This window comes from Drosophila innubila (assembly GCF_004354385.1).
Source record: "Drosophila innubila isolate TH190305 chromosome 2R unlocalized genomic scaffold, UK_Dinn_1.0 1_C_2R, whole genome shotgun sequence".
Classification (NCBI taxonomy): Eukaryota; Metazoa; Arthropoda; class Insecta; order Diptera; family Drosophilidae; genus Drosophila; species Drosophila innubila.
The window spans coordinates 4,447,807-4,472,689 of record NW_022995374.1 but is presented as its reverse complement, the minus strand read 5'-3'; the positions used below and the strand labels follow the sequence as shown (position 1 = coordinate 4,472,689).

General features: G+C 39.4%; 1 protein-coding gene across 1 annotated transcript; it reads left to right on the top strand.

The window, feature by feature from the left end:
* On the top strand, positions 1–24,698 carry LOC117785959 (serine protease filzig). The gene is made up of 9 exons (XM_034624251.1): positions 1–72; positions 6,485–6,584; positions 17,962–19,245; positions 19,312–21,966; positions 22,516–22,702; positions 22,766–22,950; positions 23,938–24,053; positions 24,144–24,263; positions 24,330–24,698. Exons 1-9 carry the CDS (start codon positions 1–3, stop codon positions 24,492–24,494), a joined length of 4,884 nt encoding a protein of 1,627 aa, XP_034480142.1. The 3' UTR covers positions 24,495–24,698.
* Positions 24,699–24,883: the final 185 nt, after the last annotated feature.

The window sequence follows — 24,883 nt, the reverse complement described above, 5'->3', positions numbered from 1 at the left end:
ATGACTTTAAGCGACGTTTTGAACTTTCCCAACCTTCTCGACGTTGGCTACAATGGAAATGCTCTGGCTCTTGTAAATTTTTTTATTGCTGGCCAAAGATTTATAGGAAGCAATGCGCCAAACACTCGAGAAGCAACAAATGAAAAAAAAAAAAAAACGAAAGTTCCCGTTGAATTTTCTTTCACTTGGTTTAATCAAAAGTGTACTTTGTTTTTGTTTTTGTTGTTGTTTGTTCAATTGAAAGGTACTTGGAAAGGTAAACAGTTCCAGTGCACGCTGAGATGCCACCGTCTGTCTCGATTGCTGCTGTTCTGGTGGCTGAGGAAATCTTTCCAAATAAACAATGCTTACTGTCAATATCATCAAATGCAATCGCACAACATCGACAAAGCAACAACATGCAACTTAAAGACCCTTAACGCTTTCGAGGCAACTGATCATTAATTTGATCGCATCATTTTCAAAATGCAGCCCATAGGAAATTACGCCTCATCCGGTAATTATTGGTTTGACTGGCCCTTAAATCTTGATAGATAGATATTCGACGATGTGTAAGAAGTACTTAACTCGTTATCTACACACACACACACATGCACACACACACCTATGCCGTGGCAACCAGCGTTTTTTCAGCGCCGCCAGCTCAAATGAGTTCGCTTCGCTGATGTCGAACAAAATTCATCTACAGGTGTATCTAATGTTTAGTTTAGATTACGAAGTGCAAAGAAACAGCACATTTAGAAAGCCAACAAATAGTCATTCTTAACCACAACTAACTGAAGTCAATCAAACCATTCAAAGATTTCCTCTATTAAAAACTATTAATATAAACTAGTATCAAATTGAAGAAAGACAACTCAATTGAAGACTTAATGAAGTAAAATATTATATACCATTTAGTAAGACTTCTAAAATCCAGATTTAAAAGCAAACAGCAAATTGAGTGACCCAGCAAATTAAAAGTAAAGAAAACTTAACTCAACCCGCCCAACATCAAACACTTACTAATAAATATAATAAAAAACAAATAAATACAAAATAAAAACATAATAGTATTTATAAGTTTTCTTTTGAGCTTTTAGGATACAATTGTGCTGATTTTTTTTATCATATGAAAATAATGTCTCGCTTTCTAATTAATTGCCAGAGTTGCGCCTACACAAAGTGTAAGTCCGCAGAGTCTGTAAAAAGTATTTTCCCTTTTTTAATTTTCGCCAATTAAATGGCCTTCCAACGAAAAAAAAAAGCTGATTACATTGAAAGAGCCCGAAGAAATGACGGAAGTACAAAAAATTCTGTGAAAGGTGCAAAAAATTGTGCGCAATTGGGGGGAAAAGTGCAAACAAAATGTGATGAAGACGAAAGTTGTTGCGCAAAGCAAATTAAATTAAAATGAATGCCATCCAAATGAAATAATAATGCAATTAGTTAAAGCTACGACCACCAACAAAGCGGTCAACACAACAACAGCAACAACAACAACAAACACATGTGGCATAGCATGCAAAAGTTTCGCCTATTTTCTGCTTCGACTTCTGGCAGCGAATCTATTGAATAACATTTGCGTAATTAAAGTCGAGTGCCGAGGGTTACCAAAAAAATTAAATCATAGTACCTTCGGCCGATCAGAGGCGAGCCCGGAGTCATAGCCGGACTCTTTCCGGGGCCATTTACACGTGCTGCTAACCGAAATCGTTAGCTGCGATTTGTTGTTTGCGCTTTTCTAACTCAAATCGCAGCTCGCTATGTTTACATTTTGTTAACGTGTCATACATTAGTTAGTTAACAATTATTGTTGGCGTATGTGTGAGTCTGTATTTATATATATGTATATGTGGCATTTGTACTTGTTGCTGCTCACTTTCATTTCTAATGCGCCGCTGCTGAAGTTTCTTTTCGTATGTTATACCCTAGTCGAAGCGTTATTACGGCTTTTAGATGACATTTGCCATTAACTGAATTTAAGAATCTGCAGAAATACTTTTTGCATTTTTAGACCCCGAACTTAAAATAAGTACAGAGACACCAAACTTGGTATGTAGGTCCCTCTATATTGCAGGCAGATTAAGTTTGTTTCTTTTTTGAATCGGACCAACATATCATATAGCGCCCATAGGAACAATCGGTCGAAAATCAAGTGTTAGTATGAAAAAATTTTATGTTTTATGAGATATCTAAAGCAAACTAATACAATAATCATATAACTTGGTTTTATATATCCTGTCCAAAGTTCGTTCAAATCGGACCACTATATCATATAGCTCTCATAGGACCGATCGGGTGAAAATCAAGTCTTAGTATAAAAAACTTTTTTGTTTTATAAGATATCGTAACCAAACTGATTGAATATACATAAAACTTGGCTTTATATATCCTGTCCAAAGTTCGTTCAAATCGGACCACTATATCATATAGCTGTCATAGGACCGATCGGGCGAAAGTTTAGTCTTAGTATGAAAAACTTTTTTGTTTAATGAGATTTTTTAAAAAGCTTGGTGTATGAAAAAGTCTAGCAGAATTATAAGCTTTGGGATTTTGATGTTTCGGTTATTTTAAGTATATAAAGTCTATAGATATGAATTTTAGATACTTAAAAATTGTACAGTAAAAATGGATATTATAAAATGAACTATTCTTTTCAGCTTGTAGAGCATTTAAATGGTCGTATTGATAGCATTCGATTTTCCTTCTAGTCTTTTGTTCGTTAGTTTCCATTATGTTGTAAGCAAACACTTGCTTACCACTTGCTAAAAGTGAAATTATTGTTGTTTTAAGTGCTGTACTCGAATTGTAGATTTGGAATTTAGACAATTTCATCGCCTTTGGACTATTGAGTAAATATGACTTCTAGTAGTAGTGTTAACTATTTGCAAATCTTTATAAACTCTAAACGAACTGAAACTCAAGTGAAATGGAAAGTATAGTTCATAGTCTGATGATGATGATTTGCCTGTCAAAGATCACGAAATTGGATGGCAAAATATGTTTGCTCAATTTTGTAGGCAATTAATCACTAGGGCGGTGGCAACTCAACGTGATAAATTAGTTTTAAAACATTCAACTCTTTGACGGACTTTCGTTTTCAATGAGCAGCGATGGGAGAAAAGAAATAAACAAATTAACAGGGCTAATAAACTGTAAACTATTCGAAGCGAAGGCCTATTCGGAAGGCGTTGATTTTGCCGTTAACAACAACTACGAATTTTCCCCCAAGGGCATAACTTACAACTCTTCAGCTTATACACCTGGCAACTGTTTTTTTTTTTTGCATATCAGCGAAAATGTTTGATTAATTACAATAAACTTTTGGCGGCAAACATTCAACAACAAACTTCACTTTCAGCACGAAAATTGATTGGCTTGAACGCCTACAAGCCGAAGATCTTGGTTAAGCCACGCCCCTTTTGGGATCTCCTTTCACGCACAGTTCGCAGCTCGACCGATGATTGGCACAATCTTAGAAATTCAATTTTACACACTTGTCGCTCATCGTCTGCTAATTATGTTGATGTTTTTATCGATTCGCCAGCTTCCCCTCCTGCTGTGCCTGAAGCGCAAAAATCTTTTGCAAAAGCTGAAAAAATAAATAATTTCATCTTCGTCATGGATCATCAAAGAGCTCGAGAGATATGGGAATATATTCAATACTTCTTTTGCAAATCCCTAACAATAAGGGGCGGATAAAAAATTTATGAAAGCATGCAAAACATTTATATATTTCTTTTTTTATATTTGTCGATAATCTTATTTTAGCAACCATGTAAGCTGTGGCTAATCATTTCTTTATCTCATGCAGAGAAATTGGAAATTTACTATGTTGCACAGTTTTAAATATTTGTGTGAAACTTTAAATATTTTAGTTTTTAACTACAATTTCATTAATTTGTTGTTTTTAAAAAAGTCATTTAGTCGCTAGTTAAGATATTTATTTTCAAACTGCATTCATTAACAAGTCAAAGTTGTAGTTGGAATTATGATAATTGAATGCTTAGTAATAAAATAAATTAATTTATGTATTCAATATGCTTTAAATCAAAAAAGTAACTAATTCATTGATTCAAATGGAATTTTATTACATTACTGCGGTCTTATCAAACATCTCAACTTGCTAGCGATTATATAATCTTAGCCAGCGGCACAAACAGAGTTAAATCAAAAACAGACTTTATCATTTTGTGCTTGACTAAATGTTGTTCATTCGTTATAGTTTTTTTTTTGTTTTTACTTTTGTATTTCATTGTTGTAATTTGGCACCTTCTTGACCGTTGTTAGGGCGGGTTGAGTGAAAGCGTTTCGCTTTGAAGTTGGCCTTTGTTTTAATTTTGGTTAGCGCTGCGTGCTTATTATGCTAAAATCATTTAAATTATAATAAGTCATTTATACTTGTCCATGTCTGGCTCGGTCGGGTGTCGTAATACGTATCAGCTGAGTGAACGCATTCAATCAGCTAACTCCATAGCTAATGATGCTCTTGGGAACTGAAAAAAAAAAAACAGACAGACAGTGGAGGTGTGAAAGTGCTCAGCTTGGGTTCTGGCGATTAAATCTAAAGATTAAATGACTGTGCGCCACCCACGTGCCCGGCATGCCCAAATGGCAAGCATACCGCAATGTTTTCCATTTCAATGACCACAAGACCAAACCAAAAAGGCAAACACACAAAAAGAAAACAATCACAAAACGACAAACAGCAACAACAACAACAACGACAGCAACGGCGACGACAATAACGAAAGTGAAATTCTACACAAAGATCGTGGTGAAGCCGCGCGTCCACGCTTGACCAGCCAAGTGCCCTGCCTCTGGCACCGGCTCGACTCAGCTCAGCTCAGCTCGGCTCAGCTCGGCTTGACTTGTCTGAGCTATGCTAATATTTTTGCTTGGCCAAGCCCCAAAAACAAGCGACTAGCTGCAATGCTGCACATTTCGTCGCATGGTCAGGGACAGAAACAGAAAACGAGACAAAGACGTTGACAAAAATAATGTAAGTGAAATTTGGGTCAAGGAAATGCCAAACGACAGGTTAGAGCCCCGTCATATAGAGGCAAAGGCATAGATAACAGTTATTGCTTTGCTTGTTAGCAATTTGAAATGCACTAATTGCCAAGTTTGTGTCTTGAGTCTTTTGTTATTGACTGCAACGGATCTGCATGGGCCGATAACCTTGCTTAATATGCGACTGACGATAGACGTGCGATATCAGAGCACGTAAATCGTGCATACGCCGTGTGTTTGCAGCTGCCTGACTTCCTCCCTCCTTCCCCTCTCTCCCTACCACCACTCACTGACCAATAGGCGAAAGCGAGGCTGGAAAATCTAATGCTGCTGGTGACATCAACATCGATGGCAGATTCGAATTCCAATTATGTATGTGCGATCACTTAGGCCTTAACAGTGGCTTAACAGTGGGCAACACTGTTAACTAGCTGCTGCTGAGCAGCTCTTAACCGCAAGTCAGAGCTGTAAACCGTTTCAGTTGAGATTCAAACGCGCACGCGTGCGGACGTTGCGAGCGCAGATAGACACACACAATCACACACACACGCACACACTCAGAGAAAGCATAACAGGAATATCGGTGCTCCCAAAAACCGAATCAGTAGCAAAGTAGAAGCCGAAATAGAAATGTTTACCATTTAAGCGTCTCGCGCGCGTCATAAAAATACTCGCACGTCTTACTCTCTTGCGACGGCACGCTCTCTCTCTCTCTCTTTGGAGTCTCTCTCTCTCTCTCGCGCTAAAGTGAAAGTTTTGCCATACAAAAAAGTGGCAAAGGTCCGTTATCTTCTTGGCCAGCGCTGGCAAACGGGCAACGCTGACAATCAGAAACACGCGGAGCGTTCAGTTGACCGGACGCATGTCGCTTGACTTGGTCAACTTTTGAGTGTGTGCTGAGATTTCGCACTGTGCAACTGTAAATTCGCCGATGTACGCGCATATATATTTATAAACATAACAAACCAATACTAAATCTATAATTTAGTATGTGCGGTTAACAGTTAGAGTTATTTATTGTGTTGTGTTTTGTTTTTATTCAATTCAAGCGCTTGATTTAATTCGATTCAATTATATAAGCTAAATTCGTGCATGAGACGCGTTCGTTGCCTAAGTCTTTCGTTTTGCCTAGCGGTACTTTTTGTGGAGCGTGCGGCGCGGAAGTTACAATTTAACAATTACAACATCAAGACAACACAACACTCATTTCGCACTGGCTTCGCTTAAACCCTAACTAAATTTTGTAGACCGACAGTCTAGCCGGAGTGCCAAGTGTCCCAGTGTCCAATCCAATCCAAACCAACCGACCAACCGACCGACACATCAAACGACCGCAAACATGTTTAAGTGGGTTATGCCGGCGTCGCGTAGAATCGCGACAGCCACACAACTGACAACTGCAATAAGAACAGCAACAGCAACAGCAACAACAACAACCACAACAACAGCAGCCAGAGTAACAACAACAAGAGGAGCAACAATAACAAAGCGTCAACTACTTTCCAACGCTTTAACAACTTTAATAATAATAGGCGCATTATTTGTGCAGACAACAAGTGGATTTAGATCATCAATTGAATCGAATGGCGGTAAGTGTCAAGACAATTTCATATTGAATTGTAAAGAAAGTCGAGACGGTTGAACAATAAAAAATAAAGAAAAAAAAAACTTAAAGAATTATACACTGAATGAAAATCAATTTGGCAAATTGCAAGCTCATGTTGCGGCGCGTTCTCATTGACAAATCGAATCGTGTCACTTGACACTTTGATGCCACTGCGAGTGAAAGCCCCTCTGGCAGCAGCAGCAAAATACCACCAAAAACAACAACAACAGCAACAGCAACGAAAACAACAGTCGAAACTTTGATGATGGTATTGACAATGGCCAAAGTTAAAAGCAAAAAACACATAAACTGTGCCTTTGTGTCAATAAATGAACAGAGGCCAACAATTCCACATGAAAAACTTTGGCACAGAAAATGACTTTCCACACACACACACACACACACACACACGACGCGCACAACGAGAAGCGCAACGCACTTGGCAATTATTTGGTTCATTTAATGCCACATTACGGGCTCACACACTTTGTATTTGCCATTTTTACCTTTCTGCAACAACAAAGCGGCCAAGTAAGAGCTAAAGATGAGCACATGAGTATGAGTAGTCTCATCTGTCTGTCTTTCTGCCTTTGCACACTCGCACACACACACACTCGTACACTTTCTTATGACAGTTTTTAGCTTATGTATTTGGCTTTCTGCAACTGTCGCTGCTTTTGCCTCTGCTGCTTTCGTGTTAATTGTTGCCGATTTAAAAAGTGAAACAAATTTCTAATGTGTCAGGTTATTAGCTGGTATCGAAGGCACTGGCACACTTATTCAGGTGTGTGCTCAATATTTCAGTATGGCCAACAAAAACCTCAACAAAACGAATGACTTAAGCTGCAAACTTTAATACCAGTAAAGAATTTTAGCAAATCATTTTAAACAGAATTCATAAATGTGTCATTGCTTCTAATGCCTTATTTAAAAGGTAAAAAATTTAAATTTAAAGTAAACAAATATATTAAAAATACATTTATTATGTTATTCAAACAGCTTAAATTAGCTGCATGTTTCTATACAAAGACAACATTTAAAAGTATTAAAATGTGTTTACTTTTTGTGAATTTAGCAGCAGTTGTGCAAAGTTTTCTCAGCAAGAAACTGAATTTAAAAGTATTTTAGTTCAAAAAATGCAAATACTTTTTTAGCTTACTTAAATTAACTCATTCAGAGGCAGCAATAATTTGTATTATTAAGAAACACTCATTTTAACTAATTTGAAATAAAAGTGCATACAATAAAACTTAAATAATAAGAAAAAATAAAGTAATAAATAAGATTGATATTAGTCAAAACACATATACAAATTTATTATTGATCAAAAAAAGTGTTATTTGTGAGTTTTTCTTACTTTATCCTCTTTTATTTCTTATAGTATATCAAGTTGCCATATTGTGCAGGTTGTTAAACTCTATCATAAAGTACAAACTCAACTGAGAAAAGACGAAGGTTCATAGCTCTTTAGTTTGCCTGCAGTTGGAGTTTATTTATGCAGCTTACATAGTGAAAACTTCTTGGCAAACACACACATTCAAATCATCAAATCATTAAACAAACACTTTTATAGGCTGGCATAGGTAAAAAATAGAGAAAAATCAGTGCTTCCGTTTTGCGGACAACTTTGCTGCGTCAGAGTCAGAGTTAAAGGCAGCAAATGCCAATCATGCACACAATATATCATTAGTAATAGATGCATCTGCTTGTGTGTGTATGTGTGTGTGTGTGTGTGTAATGCAGAAAAACAATTTTCAATTTCTATTCAATTTTTATTTGTACACCAAAAGCAAAAGAAAGATAGAAAAATCCCGCGGCAGCCGCTGTCCTAGCTGCCAGCGCGTGCGAAATGAAAATATCTTGGCCAGTAGCCACAATAATAACAACAACAACAATAGTTTTTGTTGTTGTACAGGTTCTGTGATCAAAGCGTGTGCCAGTTAGCGTCTATGCACTTGTCGGCCTGCAGTTGACGTTGAGTTTGCGGTAATTTGCGGCTCACTCCAGTCGACTCAACTCGCCTGGGGAAGGAAGCCGGTGACTGCGACTGTTGTTGTTGTTGTTGCTGCTGGCAGTCAGTTGCTCAGTTGCTCAGCTGCTCGCTTAGCCAGTCAGTCAATTTTCAGTGTCTTTGGCATCGATATAATTTCGAGATCACGTTTTTACCGCTGTCCGGTCAAATGCTCCACATTGAGCTGAGCTTCAACATTGTCTACATCGACTCAATGTCCGTCTGTCCGCTGTCTTGGCAAATTATTGTGCTTAAAAAGCAATTCATAAGTCTGTTTTTTGTTTGCTTTTTAGGCGCATTGGCTAATTGTTTAACCGTTGCTGCCCTGGCACTTGACCATTTTATTTCAATTTATGCAAATTGCGCATACGCAACGGTGTCTCATTTCATATTTCTGTGCATGCAATTAATGTGAAAGCGACATTTCTGACTTTCTTTAACCATTTTGGGGCGGTATGGGAATATTACAAGAGCGGGGAGAAGGGGGGGACTGCTGCTGCTGCTTTGCCACAAATTTTCCCACAAACGTTTACCACATCATAAAACTTAACTCAATCGCATTAAAACTGTGACACATCATCAACATCAAGTGCCACCGAGAGCAAGCATTTCACCTTATACACAAAGTAGTGTGACACACACACACACACACACAAACACACACTCTCATAACGCACATAAGCTCATACTCATAAATATATCAGATGACGGCAATTGAGCTGCACTTCCTACGCCACAGAGAGTAGCTGGAAACTATTAGTGCATAGCTGTGAATGTGAATGGTGAGTGTGTGTGAGTATACTCATACGAGTACCCATACTCATACTCGTTAGTTGTTTGCTATTTAGTTTATCTTTTAAGCTCATCAGCATTGCTCAAGTGCTGCTTGTCTTGGCCAACGTTTCCTTTTATCGACAAAGCAGTTTACAAATTAGCGACTTGTCAACACTTCCAAGTCACAGACAGAGTCCAAGCAGATGTGATCTTTGTTATGGATGCGTCTAACAGGAAATACATAGCAAACGTCAAATTTGTTTTGACATGTTTGGCGGTGAAAGTGAAATTCTCTCTAGCTGCCGATTGGCTGCTGTCTATTATTGGTTGTGTGTATGTGTGTGTGTGTGTGTGTTGGTTGAAACTATTTGCTGCTGCTTCCGTTGAATGACTCCACACATTCTAAATACCTTTTGATTTCGCATAAAATCTGCATACGCATTTAAAAGTCTGTTTCGACTTTGTTTCGTGTGCATTCATTGAATTCACTTTTCTTGCTATGTGTTTTTGTGTGAGATTCTGCAATCGCTTCCTTTATCAATCGAATTCAAGGGGTATTGCCAAAATGATGTCATTTATTTCATTCGACAACTTTCACTGCTCGTTCACACACTTCATTTAACGACTGCGTTCGTTCATCATGCATATATTTGATTTGATGTTCAACGATTTTTGCCACATTTTGTATTGACAGAAAAGTCTTAAAATTGCTTAAAAATACTTAGTCACTAAGCAAAACTTTTCACTTAGCTGAAACTCGTTTATTGTGCGCAAAAGCATTCAAAGAAAATTCATTGTAACAATTATTAACATAAAAAACAATGCAAAGTTCTTATCTTGGCCAAGCCAAGCTGAAATCGAGTGACCCGGCAAAAAGAAGTATCATAATAATAATAATACGAATAATAATAATAATAATAATAGTAAGAGTTGGAATGAAAACAAAACGGAATAATGTACTTACATACAATTTATGAACAATAAAGAAGAGCACAGCAGGCAGACAAGAAGCGAAACGAAACGAAACTGGCGCAAAGCAACACAACACAACACACACCACTAATATGCAGGCCTGTGTGTGTGTATGGGTGTGATTCTTGTACTGTCCGCTTTTGGTGTCGCTGTGCAACCTGTTCACGCTGGACGCACTCGACTCGCGGTTGACACTGTGATTACCTTTCTTATTGCGGACAACTAAACAAACACACACACACACACACACACACACACATACCACACACACTGAAAATCCATATGGAGATGGGCACGTGAGACTTTTCAAGAAAATTAATTCACATTTACCAAAAGACAGCACGAATATAAATAATATGAGCCTTTTTTAACTTTACATGATTTAAATTAGAAACTTTTCTTGTGCTCATGTCATCAAATAAATCTATATAAATAAAATTCTTTGACCTGACTTACTGATTCACTCACTGATCATTGCACAGCCCAAACCATAAGAGCTAGGAGGCTGAATTTTTCACACAACATAGCTGAGACAATTTTTTCGTGCAATAATTCTTTATAAAGTTAAAGACATATTATAATATCTAAAAAAAAAATATTATTGAAATTGATTTCAATAATTCTAGGCTTACTTTATATTTATTAGAATCTCAGAGTCTTTTCAAACGCAAAGCTACAATCTGTGTTTATTCAAGTAATCGGCTTGATCACTTTATTTAATCTGTACACTGATAAAAAAAATGTTCTAAAATCAAGATTTTGGTCTCAGAACTAAGATTTTTGGTCTAAAAAATGCGTCGAGAACATCAAATTCTTGAATTAAGAGAACACATCTTGATTTTAAGAACATTTTAAATAAGACCAAGTTCTTATTTTAAGAATAAATGTTCTTAAAATTAACATCAAAAAATAAAATAAATGAAAATTATTTTTTATATTTATTTATTTTTTATTTTTTAATTTTAATTTATTCATATTTTATACTGTTTTAGTAATTTTATAAATGTTATTTTAATTTGTTACGAGGGGGATTCGAACCGCCGCCTACTGCTTCACAACTGAAGCGGCCTCTCTAACCAGAGCGCCACGGTGCCATCATTTGTTTGATACGAAATAGTACCTATTTATACTTTCCTAAGAATTTAAGATTTTTATTCTTATATTAAGATTTGAAGATTTTTTAGATTAATAATCTTAGTTTTAGTAAATTGGTCTTAAAATAATCTTATTTTAAGAACAAAATATTTAAGATGAATGTTCTTGATTTTAGAAGTTGGTCTTTTTTTTCAGTGTATGCACTCAATTTAACGAAACACACGCTCTTTACTACAATTAAAACTATAAGAGGAAATTAAATTAATTATTATAGTGAAAATCTTTCACATAAGCTAAATTGCATTTAAAATTGAATTAATATAACGCAAGTTGGCATTGGCATTGCTTTCTTCTACATAAATACTATTTATCATAACAGCCAGTTATCGATTAACAGTTGCAACTGATCAATATCGATGATAAAATCGTGTCACGATAATCTCTGTAGCATCTCTGATACGCGCTTTATCCGCACAGTTATATTCAGGTTTGCAATACGAAAAAAAAAATAAAAAATAACAACAGACGTTTTTCTAGTAGAATTGCACGCGTATGTTATGTACATATGTCCGTATGAATATACAGAAATATATATATATATAGTTGGAGCACTTGCACATTCACTGTTAAATTACCGGTCTTTTCGGTCGCCGCATTTTATTTGGGTCACTGTTACAATTTACACTGACGGTGAGCGGCAACGGCGATCGATGCTCCGATTTGGGTTCGGATTCGGAGTCGGATTCGGATGCTGTGCCAATTCGAGGAGCGAGAGGCGACACCCGACCCACAGTCGGTGCCAAATCAAATGGGGCGGACTGAAATGCGAGCAGCTGTCTTGCAACATGTAAACGTATGTATGTGCATATACATATGTATATGTTATGTATGTTATATATGCATTTGTGGGGCACTAAGCGCATTTTGTTGACTTTCAAATGCAATTTTATGTAATTCAAGGCGCTGTCTTCCCGTGTGGCGTCTGTTTGCGTGCAAATCGCTTATATGGTGCATGCCACAGTCCAATTCACCGAGTTGCATGCCTACTAGAGCATGCCACAAGTTATGTTTAATATGTTATTGCCGCTGCAATTGCTACTCGTGCTGTTGTTGCTGTTAAACAATTCAATTACATTGTGATTAATAGAAATATTTGGATGCGGCTCAGCTGCCACAAATTGTTGCAGTCTATTTGCTGCATCCCTGACCCTGGCCCTGGACCTGACCAACATGTTAGCCAATTGATAAGCATCTCACTGACTACAATCTCCACTCTCTATCTTGATAATTCTGCCCTTAGGCAAATTCTGCTTCAAGGGTCAAGCACACTCGATTTATAACACGAAAATGCTTACAAAAAAAAATTTATAGAAAATATAATAATAATCAGAAGAAAAAACAACTTTCATTTTCCATCACGCAAAACGGAAAACTTCTTGCGTGACACCGCAGAATGGTGTAGAAAGAGATGCCAGATTGGAGACTTAAGATGTGAGTTGGAAGATTGAAAATTGAAGATTAAAGATGAAGGCAAACACAGGCGCACAGTCGCACGTAAAGCCCATTAAAATTAATAAAAACATAAAAAGAGTCTCGTAAAACAACAGCAACAAATCACAAAACAAATTCAATTTAACTAACACGAAAACAACAACGACTCTCGCTTTAGCCCAATGATTGTGGTTGTCGTTGTTGCTGTTGCTGTTGTTGTTGTTGTCATAATTAGTTGAAGCCCAAATCAAGCGATAGCTGTAAACAGTTTTCCTTTTGTCCATGAAAAGTGAAATTAACCCAAGCTTAAGATGATTGTGCAGGTATTTTTATTATTTAAATGTGAATTTTGTGAAAAGTGACAAATCTATTATTTTCTTGTCTTTCATTTTATTTTTGCGGTTAATAAAATTGCTTGCAGTTTTCCTGACAATTTTTTTTTAAATAAGACTTTTCATATTTTTAAAGTTAATTAGTTTCGAAAATGATTTTGTATTAGTTCGTTTAAGATTGTAGCCAATTAGGCTGCTTTTAATATGATAAATGTAGTCCAAGAACATTTAAGCACTTACACAACGCAATCAGAGCAGGAACCGTAAAATGCTAAATTGACCAGAAGCAGCATCAATTTATTGGCCAGTAATATAATGTCTATAATATAGACCGATCTTTGGAAGACTCACGTGCTATTGCATGTTTGCATATACTTCTGTATAGTTATACTTATATTGATGGGTTGAATTCTTTATATATTTTTTTCTCTTTTTTTTTTTTGCAGCATTGAGCTAATTGATCGATAATAATTTTCCATTTTACCGTTAAAGCGCCTCGTTTGTTTACATTCTTTGGAGCTCGACGCGTTGCGTCTCTGTCTCAGCATCTCAACCTTATCCCTCTCTCTCTCTCTTTCTCTGTCTCTCGCTGTTTTTCTCTTGTAAGCTTGGCAAGAAAACAAGTTCTACGAATCCGATCTGCTCTGTGGCGTGCAGCATATTTCATGATTTAATTAATTTTCAACTGTATGTGTGAGTGTGAGTGTGTGTGTGTGTAAATTTCACTGCATGCGATGTAAATGAAATGCAGACGATAACTGTTTCAAGTTGCGGCCAAAAGAATTTCCAATATTGACCAATTGGTAGTTTTTGTGCAACAAGGGTCCCAGTGACATACTGAGGCATGCAACAAATGTTGTTGTTGTCTTTTTTTTTTTTGTTGGCATAATTTATGCATAATTTATAGCCAACAAGCTGTGAAAGAACAACCTGTTATCTCATTTTGCAGCTGCTTACTTCCTTCGTTCTTTTTCTTAATACCCTTACTAAAGGTATTATTAATATTTTGATATGAAATGTAAAACAGTTTAAATATTCATATGGGATATATACGCTTTAACACGCTGCAGAACTAGGTTGATATTTTTTTTAACTCCAAACAAACCTAATGTATTTAAAGAAATATGAATAAAACTTAACACAGATTCTTTTTCTTATTTTATACAACTTATATTATACAAAATGGAGCCAGCTCGAACTTCTTTAATGACAAAAAAAGTTGCTTACTGGATGTAAGCCACTAAGATTCATATCTATCTGAAAGTGTATTTAATCTTCGCCTTCTTAATACTTCTTGCTACTTCTTTATTAATTTTGTTGCTCTTCCATTTTTGTATGATAAACGCCGAAAAATTTTTGAAAAGCGGCGCAAAAATTATTCAGGCGTTTGACACACTTTCGTTCCCCCCAAGTTAAAGTCGTAGTCAAGTCGAGCGAGAGAGAGGGAGAGGGAGAACGCGTTCAATAAGAGAGCGTATGTGATGTGTGAGTGTGCGTGTGTATGTATGTGTTAGCCGGCTTTTAGCTTACGCTCTGTGATAAGTAGTAGTAGTTGTTGCTGTTGCTGTGGCAGTTGTTGTTGTTATTGTGACGCTGTAACCTATTTTGCATGCCACTTGGCGATTATTACGATACATTGACTTGAATTTCTGGTTGCAACCAATTAGGGTCAGAGGCATACGCGTTAATAACCCAGCGATAAGCAGCCTCTCAATCTCACTAAGGCCACTAAACAAATCAGAAATCTCAAATCAGTTATCAGAGTCACGCATTCTTGGTTACGACTTTGGTTTCGCTGTCGTTGTTGTTGTGGCAGGTGTGCCCAGAAAAAAAGAAATATAAAAAAAACTAATGCTCATGCAGCGACGCGTATAAACATTCTTTGCATATTTAATGGAGAGTACCGAAGCGACCCCGAGAGTTTTGCTCAAATGTTTTATGACATTCTCTTTGGCTGCTGAGAGCATTGTGAAGGTCGCAACTTGGAGAATAGAAGTTGCGTTGAAGAGCAAGCTGTTAAATAACTGGCTTATCTTTTATAATCAGCGAACTATATATTTCGTAATATCAAAAGAAAGATTCTAGAGGTTCTAACGGAATATTTATCAATGCTTTGACAACGTTTTCTTAGTCACTTAACATTCTGCATTTCCATATTTTTTACATTTACTTGCTAAAATCTATTTCTAAACAGTTTACAATAAACATAATTTTAATTTTTATATACTAAAATGCACTTCTAATTATTTAATTTAGTTACTCCTACTAAACAGCTGCATTAGCTTAGTTAAATGCAGCCCTTTGTTGAGTTCAAATCAATCAAAATGTTGCTAAATAGCATAATTATTGCTCACTCAATTGTTCCCAGAGCGCCAGCACCATAATTATGTTAACTAAACAACAGAGACGCTGTTAAGTGTTGCTGCTTAGCTAACAGAATGTTGTTTAACAGTATGTTGAACTTGACGTCTGCCTGCGGCAATTTCTCATGCCTCTCTTCGGCAACGTTTTGTGGGTTTACTATCTTTTTAACGATTGTCGGAAGAATACTTCAGCGCACTTGAGTGTCTAATCATAAAATGCGAAATGTCTGCAAATAATAAAGCCACAAAATGTATATTAATAAGAGAAAAAGAAGCTAGAAAAAAAGCAGAAAAACGAAATCGTTTGAAAATTAGGAATAACAAAAAAAAATGAAATTAAATGAAATAAAAAGGCAAACAAATCACTATCACTTTTCTCAATTATGTGAGTTTTTTGCGGTGTTGAGATCTGAGTCGGAGTTGTGGATGGATTTTGAGTTGGAGTTAGGGTTACGTACTGGACATTCTAATTGGATTTTTGGCGCTGGCGTTGATAACTTATTCACTTTTCTCACTCTGTTTACTTTCACTTGACTCCAACTCCAACTCTGACTCTGACTCAGAGACGTGCCCAGCATGAAGGAGCAGAGTTTTTTCCGGCCTCAGTTTACAGTTTTAGGCCATTTTATGAATCAGGCTGTAACTGTAACTTAATGCTGGCTTTCTTGCAATTTCGTTTTCGTTACCGCTTGATTTATATTTAATTAGCAACTTAATTGTTAATTGATTGCGACTACAGCTCTTCATTTGGCTCTTTATGGGTTCTAAGAATCTAGCACTTGGCTTGTATATTGGGAATTTCGGGCTATGCTCCAATTTCGGGCAAACATTGACACAGTCAGAAATGAGAGCAGCCCAAGTGCTTGAGGTGTTAATTGTTGGCCTAAACACGAGCCAAATATTTAGTTCCCATTTGCGTCTAATTGCAGCACGAAATCAATGAGCGTCACTTGAAGCCAAATGTCAAGTGAGCTGTAATTGTAATTTGGGTAATGAGAAAACTTTTTTAAGCTCATTTGCCAAATCAGGCGAAAAAACGGCACCAAAATGCAATCAAACTGCATTTAACTTGAGCGAAAAAGAAATAAACAAAAAAAAACAGGTAAAAAGTCAACGCTGAACTTTGACATTGCAGCAGCAACTTTGCAGCACTTTCACTTGCCACCGCTTGCTGCCTTTCCAAGTGGCACGTTTAGGCAGTCGACGCCGAGTCGCTTTACTCGCTGGCAGAACGACAAACGTTTCTCATGTTAATTGAGTTTATTGTTTTTGTTTAAGCTTATTTTTTTGTTGTTTCTTGCTCATAATTAGCACTGTCAAATGTAATTAAAATACTTTTAAGCAAATGCATAAAGAGGAAGCATTAATAATTTACAAGACCAGAAATTGTCACTTTCATTTCATGAATTTCAAATGAAAACTACATGATTTTCACTAGCTAATGCAATTATGTACAGTTGCCTGGCTTTAAATTTGACTGACAACTTAATTAATCGGCTAAACTTGAGTCTTAATTGTGAATTGACCCTCAAGACTAAATAGAACTGTAAAATTTGGCAAAAAGGAAAAATAGAAAGTAGTTCTAAAGGCAGAAAGAACGAGTAGCTTATCTTCAAAAGAAAGTAGTATATTTTTAAAACTTCTGTCAGTTGAGCATAATTTCTTATTAAATACAAATTTTTATATATTAAAAAATCTAATATTCCCAATTTAATTTCATATTAAATACAAATTTTTATATATAAAAAAATCTAATATTTCTAATTTAATTTCATATTAAATACAAATTTTTATATATTAAAAAATCGAATATTTCTAATTTAATTTCATATTAAATACAAATTTTTATATATAAAAAAATCTAATATTTCTAATTTAATTTCATATTAAATACAAATTTTTATATATTAAAAAATCTAATATTCCTTTGTGCTGAGAGAAGCATAATTAATTTCTAAGACTGCTTATTTGAAAAGCTCCTTTTACATTTAAATATATTTTTTTCTCTATTAAAACATCGAAGCTGTCAGCTCTGCATTAGTATAACAATAATTACAGTTTTAATAGAATATCTAATTTCAATTATAATTTTTTTAATAAATATTTTATCGATTGAAATATTAAACTATGACTATGAAATATTTGAAAAATGTTTTCCAATTATATTATTTTTTTCTATCGATGTCATGTTTTCTTAAATGTTTTTTTTAAGTTCTTAAAGAATGAAACGCAATAAAATTGTATTAAGCTAGTCAAAAAAAAAAAAAAAAAAAAGTTACAAGTTGAAACTAACTAAATTTTAATGCCTTTCTCCACTTGCAGCTGGACGCAAACTGTTTGGCGGCTATCGCATTACCCCGAAGCATTGTCGTGCCACCAAGACGCTGCCCAGCTCAGATCCTCGATCGAATGGACCCACCATATGCATGTTTAATCATGAATGTGCACAGCGGGGCGGCGAGGTGGTGGGTGCCTGCATGGATGGCTTTCTGTTTGGCGCCTGCTGTCAGATACCGCAGACCCATGAATTGGCCAGCACGTTGATCAATGATGCGCAGAATGCCTATTTCCAGCAGCATCAGCAACAGCAGCAGCAGCAACAGAAGCTGCAACAGGCAGCGCAGTCCTCCTATGAGAACTACGGAGAGCAACAACAACAACAACAACAGCAGCAGCAACAGCAGCAACAGCAACAACAGCAACAACAGCAGCAACTGAGCGATGAGCAGCCGGCACAGAATATCTACGATCAACAAAACCTGGACAAGGTCTATCAGCAGCTGGGAAGCACAGCTAGCATTGGCCAGAGCGTGCAGCCGGCAGCACAGGATGAGCTGAGCTTCTCCGGCAGCTCCACGGAGGCCACCCAATCCCAGTCCGCCAGCGTGGAATTCGAACAGGATGCCCAGCTGCAAGCCAACAATGAGGAGACCAACTTCAATGAGGTGAAGCTGACGGAACAACCGCCAGCGATTCATGTGAACAAACATTCCGTGAAGATCAACACGTTCTCATCGCCGCCTGGCAATGATGACTTTGTGATGCAGGTGTTGGCCACGTTGCCACCGGAGCATACGGATGATATTGTCACATTTACCACCGAGGTGCCCACCAAGATATCCGGCAGCACATTGGATCCCAGCAGTTCAGAGTCCAACTCGTTTGAGGAGTCGCCGACGACGCCGACACCCACAACGCCCAAGTCCAAAGCACAGCCGAAACCGCAGCAGAAACCACAGCAGAAACCACAGCAGAAACCACAGCAGAAACCTCAAGCAAAACCCGTGCCACAATTGGCTGAGACCATGAAGCGTCCAGTGCAGCAGGTTAAGGCCAAGCCAAAGCCTGCCCAGCCAACAAATTTGCATAATCACAATCATCTCATACTCGATGGCGGTGAGTTTACGCACAGCGACATTACACATCCTGGTGCGGATGCTGATCTCGTCGAGGACTTGCAGTTCTCCACGGGCTACGGACCACAGCCGGTCTATGTGCAGCCACCACAGCAGGAGCAGCATGAGCAGCAGGAGCAGCAGGAGCAGCAGCAGCAGCATCCCTCATCTCAGAGCTACATCTCCTCCAGCAGCAGCAGCACACAGCCCAGCGCCGCAGCAGAGGATAAATATATCCTGGTGCCCACGTACAACAACGAGAAGCGTCCCAGCTCAGCTGCCACTCAGAGTAATCCCACCACTGTATCCTCCATAACCACGCATGTGGACTCCATTGAGTCCATCATACTACAGCTGAACAACAGCAGTCATGGTCCCAGCTACAATGTGGTCAGCCAGCAGACGCCCCCTTCCTATGGCTATGCTCCTCAGGCCGAGCACAGCGAGACCACCGCTGCTGTCACAGCACAGCCGCCCAGTTACTATCCGCAGAGCGAGGAGGGCATCAAGTCACAGGAGCAGGAGCAGGATTATGCCTACACCACGAGTGCCAACTATGACAACAGCTACGACAAGGTGTCCGAAGAGCAGGATCTTTATGCAGCCGGCAGTCAATCCGCGGAGCTGCCAACGCCACGACCCACTTACAGTGAGGATCAATCCGCAGTGCTGGAGGAGCACACAATGCCCGCCAATGGCTACAATGATGCCGCACTTCCGGTGGGCCCACAAACCTCCGAGTTCAACAAAATGCCCGTCATGGGCATCGCCTATCCGGTGGACATGTCCTACCTGGAGGCTGAGTCCGGCCAGACTGAGAACGATCCCTCTGGCTACGGCTCACAGGAAGCCAACACCGAGTTTAGCTATCAGAAGATAACCAACACGTACACGGAAGCGCCGCAACCATCGCCCGCCTATGTGAGACCCTCGACCAACTCCAATCGCCCGGTGGCCTCCTACATTGGCATGGTCACCATGCAGCACTACAATGATCCGCTGCCCGCCGAAGTGTCCGTCTCCTCGCACACCACCAAGGTGCAGGAGCAGTACGATGCCAGCTCCGATGGCTACCAGCAGACAGAGAAGTTGTCCACTGCCAGTTCCGCACCCACCTCCAGCACCACCACAACACAAGCTCAGCGTCCACAATACGACTATGTGGAGAGCTCATCGTCGCGTCCAGTGTTGATAACGGCAAGTCCCAAGCCACGTCCCAAGCCCAGCAGCAAGCGTCCTCCCACGAAGAAGAAGCCCAGCAACAACTACAACCAACAACAACAGCATGGCGAGCAGAATACGAGAAGACCTGTCTACGACACGGAGGAATCCCCCGTTACGCACATACAGATCAAGCAACCCCAAGGTGCTTACAACACGGAACAGGCTACCCAGCAGTCGGAGTCGGGTTACCCTCAATCTCCGGCAGCAGCTCCCACTTCCAGCTACGATCAGTCCGCTTCTCCAGCGATCAACTACGATCAGTCTGTATCTGCCGCTTCCGGCTACGATCAGTCTTCCGTTTCCGGCTATGATCAGCCCGCGACGCCAACAGTTAGCTACGCTCCTGTTCCCGCTCCTGTTCCCGCTCCTGCTCCTGCTCCCGCTCCTGCTCCTTCCCTACTCGTCTATAATGAGCAGTCTGCGGCCAGTTCGCCGTCACGTAAGCCCGCCTCTTCGGTGCCCATCTCCACCAGCTATGTGACGGGTCCAACTACACCACGTCCGCCCGCCACCGTGGACTATCACTACGATAAGGTGCCACCGCTGTTCATGGCCGACGACAAGCTGGACGCCTTCATACAGAGCACCGCCGAGAACATCTTGGGCTCCACGCCCGGCAATTATCAGGCTCCGCTTTATGCCACCGCCTCAACCCCCATTCATATCCAGCAACCCACGAGCAGCTACGGTGGACACAAGAAACCCGGATTCGTGCAGATTACGCCTAAGCCCACGGCTATAAATCTGGTCAGCTCCAGCTCGTGGACTAACAGCGACCACAACAATCACAACAAGCTGGCTGCCACCACAAACTCCTATATCTATGGTCCCACTGTCACACGTCGTCCTGTCAGCACGCCCGCTGTGGTTAGCTCCAATGACTTTGAGGATCCGGGATACTTTGGCATGCCCATTGCCGGCGTGGGCAGCAGTCCAGTGCACCTGACTTACACACAATCCACGACAGAGTCGCTGTACGGCCTGCCGTCCGATGATAAGCCCGCGTTTCCGGGTTATTATGGTCCAACTCCAAGCTATCCGGCATTCTCCGTGCCTGGCGAGAAAGTGGCCGAGGAAACGTACACATCACCCAACGATTTCGTCAACTTCCCGCCAGTGCGCAATCCCAATCTCAACATGTCCGCCGCCTCGAGTGCTGTCACCAGCGACCTGGAGCTGTCCACGCCCGCGTTTGTCGAGGATGTGGTGCTGAAGGATAAGATGCATACGCTGGTCCACAAATTGGTTGCCTCGCTGCAGGGCAACTTTGAGGCCTTGGCCGACATGATCGACGAGACGAACAACACGGCGTCCACTTATGCAGCTGGTGCTGCCAACACGAATGTTAACCGCAAAACCACCCGCAAACCGGTGCGCTTGGCAACCAGCGCAAAGCCAAAGGTCACCACCAAGAAGCCAGCGACACGTGTGTCCACCAAGGCGCCCAACAAGAAGACCTCGGCTAGCAGCACCACACGCAAGCCAGTCACACGTCGCACCACCACAGCGAGCACCACCACGCGTCGTCCCAGCTCCAAGAAGCCCACAAGACGCATCAGCAGTACCGTGAAAACCACTACGCGTCCCGCTAACGATGAGATTGTGGATGAGGAGGATGAAGAGGATGTCAATCCGAATCCTCATGATAACGAAATCGATCAAGGATCCACACTAAGCTCCTACGGTGGTGCCAATGGACGCAAGATACGTAAGTATTGAGTGATTGAAGCATTGACAAGCATAGACCCCAAGGCAACTGTCTCTCTCACTCTCTCTCTCTCTCTCTCTCTTTCTTGTTTTCTCTCTCTTGTTCCTAATAACATCGCATTCACATTACAAATAACTCCAATCCACTCCACTGATCGCTAATCCGCATCCGCATCCGCCTCCGCATAACCTCAAAATTATTCCAAAATTTAGCTCGCCGACGCAAACGTCCTGTGCACAGGCATCGTCATCATTCATAAATTCCCCAGTCATCACACAGCTATAGTTGTAGTACCTTAGTCCCCCCCAGTTCCAAGTTCCTGAAATTCCAAAATCCTTGCCCTATGCATGCATTGTCCAACACTGCAATTTACTCTATCTCTTTCTGTATCTCACTAGCTGTCTGTTTGGACAGCTAGCTTGCTCGCTCACTCAACTGTACTCTCTCCATCTCGCTCTCACTCTTGCTCTCACTCTCTGTTTCACTCTCCTTCTCTCGCTCTGTGAACACTCCCTACTCCTAACCTCACATTTCACTCCCCATCAACAGAATGCGGCGTTCGTCCACATGTCAAATCGGGTCGCATTGTCGGCGGCAAAGGCTCCACATTTGGCGCCTTTCCCTGGCAGGTCCTGGTCCGCGAGTCCACCTGGCTGGGACTCTTTACCAAGAACAAGTGTGGCGGCGTTTTAATCACTAGTCGCTACGTCATCACCGCCGCCCATTGTCAGCCCGGGTAAGTCCTTTGGCTTCATTCCATTATTGCACTTCCCCAGCTAATCCATTAAAATCTGTACAGCTTTTTGGCTTCCTTGGTCGCTGTCATGGGTGAGTTTGACATCTCTGGGGATCTGGAGAGCAAACGTCCCATCACCAAGAATGTCAAACGTGTCATTGTCCATCGCCAATACGATCCTGCCACATTCGAGAATGATCTGGCACTGCTGGAAATGGACAGTCCCGTGCAGTTCGATACGCATATAGGTAAGTTGCCTCATATTACTATGATTCCGTAAGAATATCATTGTTCCTCCACTGAAAAAAAAGACCAACTTCTAAAATCAAGAACATTCATCTTAAATATTTTGTTCTTAAAATAAGATTGTTTTAAAACCAATTTGCTAAAACTAAGATTACTAATCTAAAAAATCTTAAAATCTTAAATCTTATAAGAATAAAAATCTTAAATTTTTAGGAAGGTATAAAAAGGTACTATTTCATATCAAACAAATGGTGGCAAAAATAATTTTTATTTATTTTATTTTTTGATTTTCATTTTAAGAACATTTATTCTTAAAATAAGAACTTGGTCTTATTTGAAATGTTCTTCAAATCAAGATGTATTCTCTTATTTTAAGAATTTTATGTTCTCGACGCATTTTTTAGACCAAAAATCTTAGTTCTGAGACCAAAATCTTGATTTTAGAACATTTTTTTTATCAGTGTATCGATATATATTTTATTGATATACACTAAAAAAAAAAAGACCAACTTCTAAAACCAAGAACATTCATCTTAAATATTTTTTTTTTTTAAATAAGATTATTTTAAGACCAAATTACTAAAACTAAGATTATAAATCTAAAAAATCTAAAAATCTTAAAATAAGAATAAAAATCTTAAATTGTTAGGAAGGTATTAATAGGTACTATATCATATCAAACAAATGGTGGTAAAAATAATTTTTATTTATTTAATTTTTTGATTTTAATTTTAAGAACTTTTTTTTATTAAAATAAGAACTTGGTCATATTTCAAATGTTCTTAAAATCAAGATGTGTTCTCTTAATTTAAGAATTTTATGTTCTCGTTCTGAGATCAAAATCTTGATTTTCGAACATTTTTTTTATCAGTGTATCGATGTATATTTTATTGATATAAGCATAAACGATGATAGTACCCTTATAGCTCTTAAGGATTATTTTCCAGCACAACCTTTGCCATCCTAATTCTCACACTCTCTTCTTGCAGTGCCCATTTGCATGCCCAACGATCAGGCGGACTTCACAGGACGCATGGCAACTGTCACGGGTTGGGGACGCCTCAAGTACGGCGGTGGTGTGCCCTCAGTGCTGCAGGAGGTTCAGGTGCGTGTGCTAGCGGGAGTTGCCATAGTTTTTATTTCATTATTTCACTTGCAACATTAAAACTTTTAATTGGTTTGGAACATGCCACAGGTGCCAGTTATCGAGAATAGCGTCTGCCAGGAGATGTTCCACACTGCTGGACATAACAAGAAGATACTCGGCTCCTTCCTGTGCGCTGGCTATGCCAATGGGCAGAAGGACTCGTGCGAGGTGAGTTCACTAATTGAGCTGTTGCGTTCATGCAAAACCATTTAATTAATCAATCTGTTTTGGCAGGGCGACAGTGGAGGTCCTTTGGTGCTGCAGCGTCCTGATGGCCGTTACGAGTTGGCTGGCACCGTTTCCCATGGCATCAAGTGTGCGGCGCCGTATTTGCCGGGCGTGTATATGCGAACGACATTCTACAAGCCCTGGCTGCGTAGCATAACGGGAGTTAAATAGGCCACGCCCACCCAGCCTGTAACTGTAAATAGAAGTAGAGTTAGAAACTAGTAAAAAAGTTGAAACAACTTTCATATAATTTATAATTCGAACGTCGCATTCTCGACTCTCCCCTTCATCCCATACACTGTCATTAGCTTAATTGGAAAAGTGTAGCAGCAGAAAAGAAAAAGAAGAAAAACAAAACAAGAAAAACGAAGAAAATACTCGTGAAAAAAAGCAGGATACAAGTTGAGCGCTGTCACAGTTTTGCATGCACTCAGTGGCTCTCAAACTGCAGGCGTACAATTTGTGTTGCATACTTTGCGGCGAGTTCATTTAATTTATAGCGCGTGCCTAACAGAGTAGTCTGAATGTGTTTAATAATTACAAGTTAAACTAATTTATGA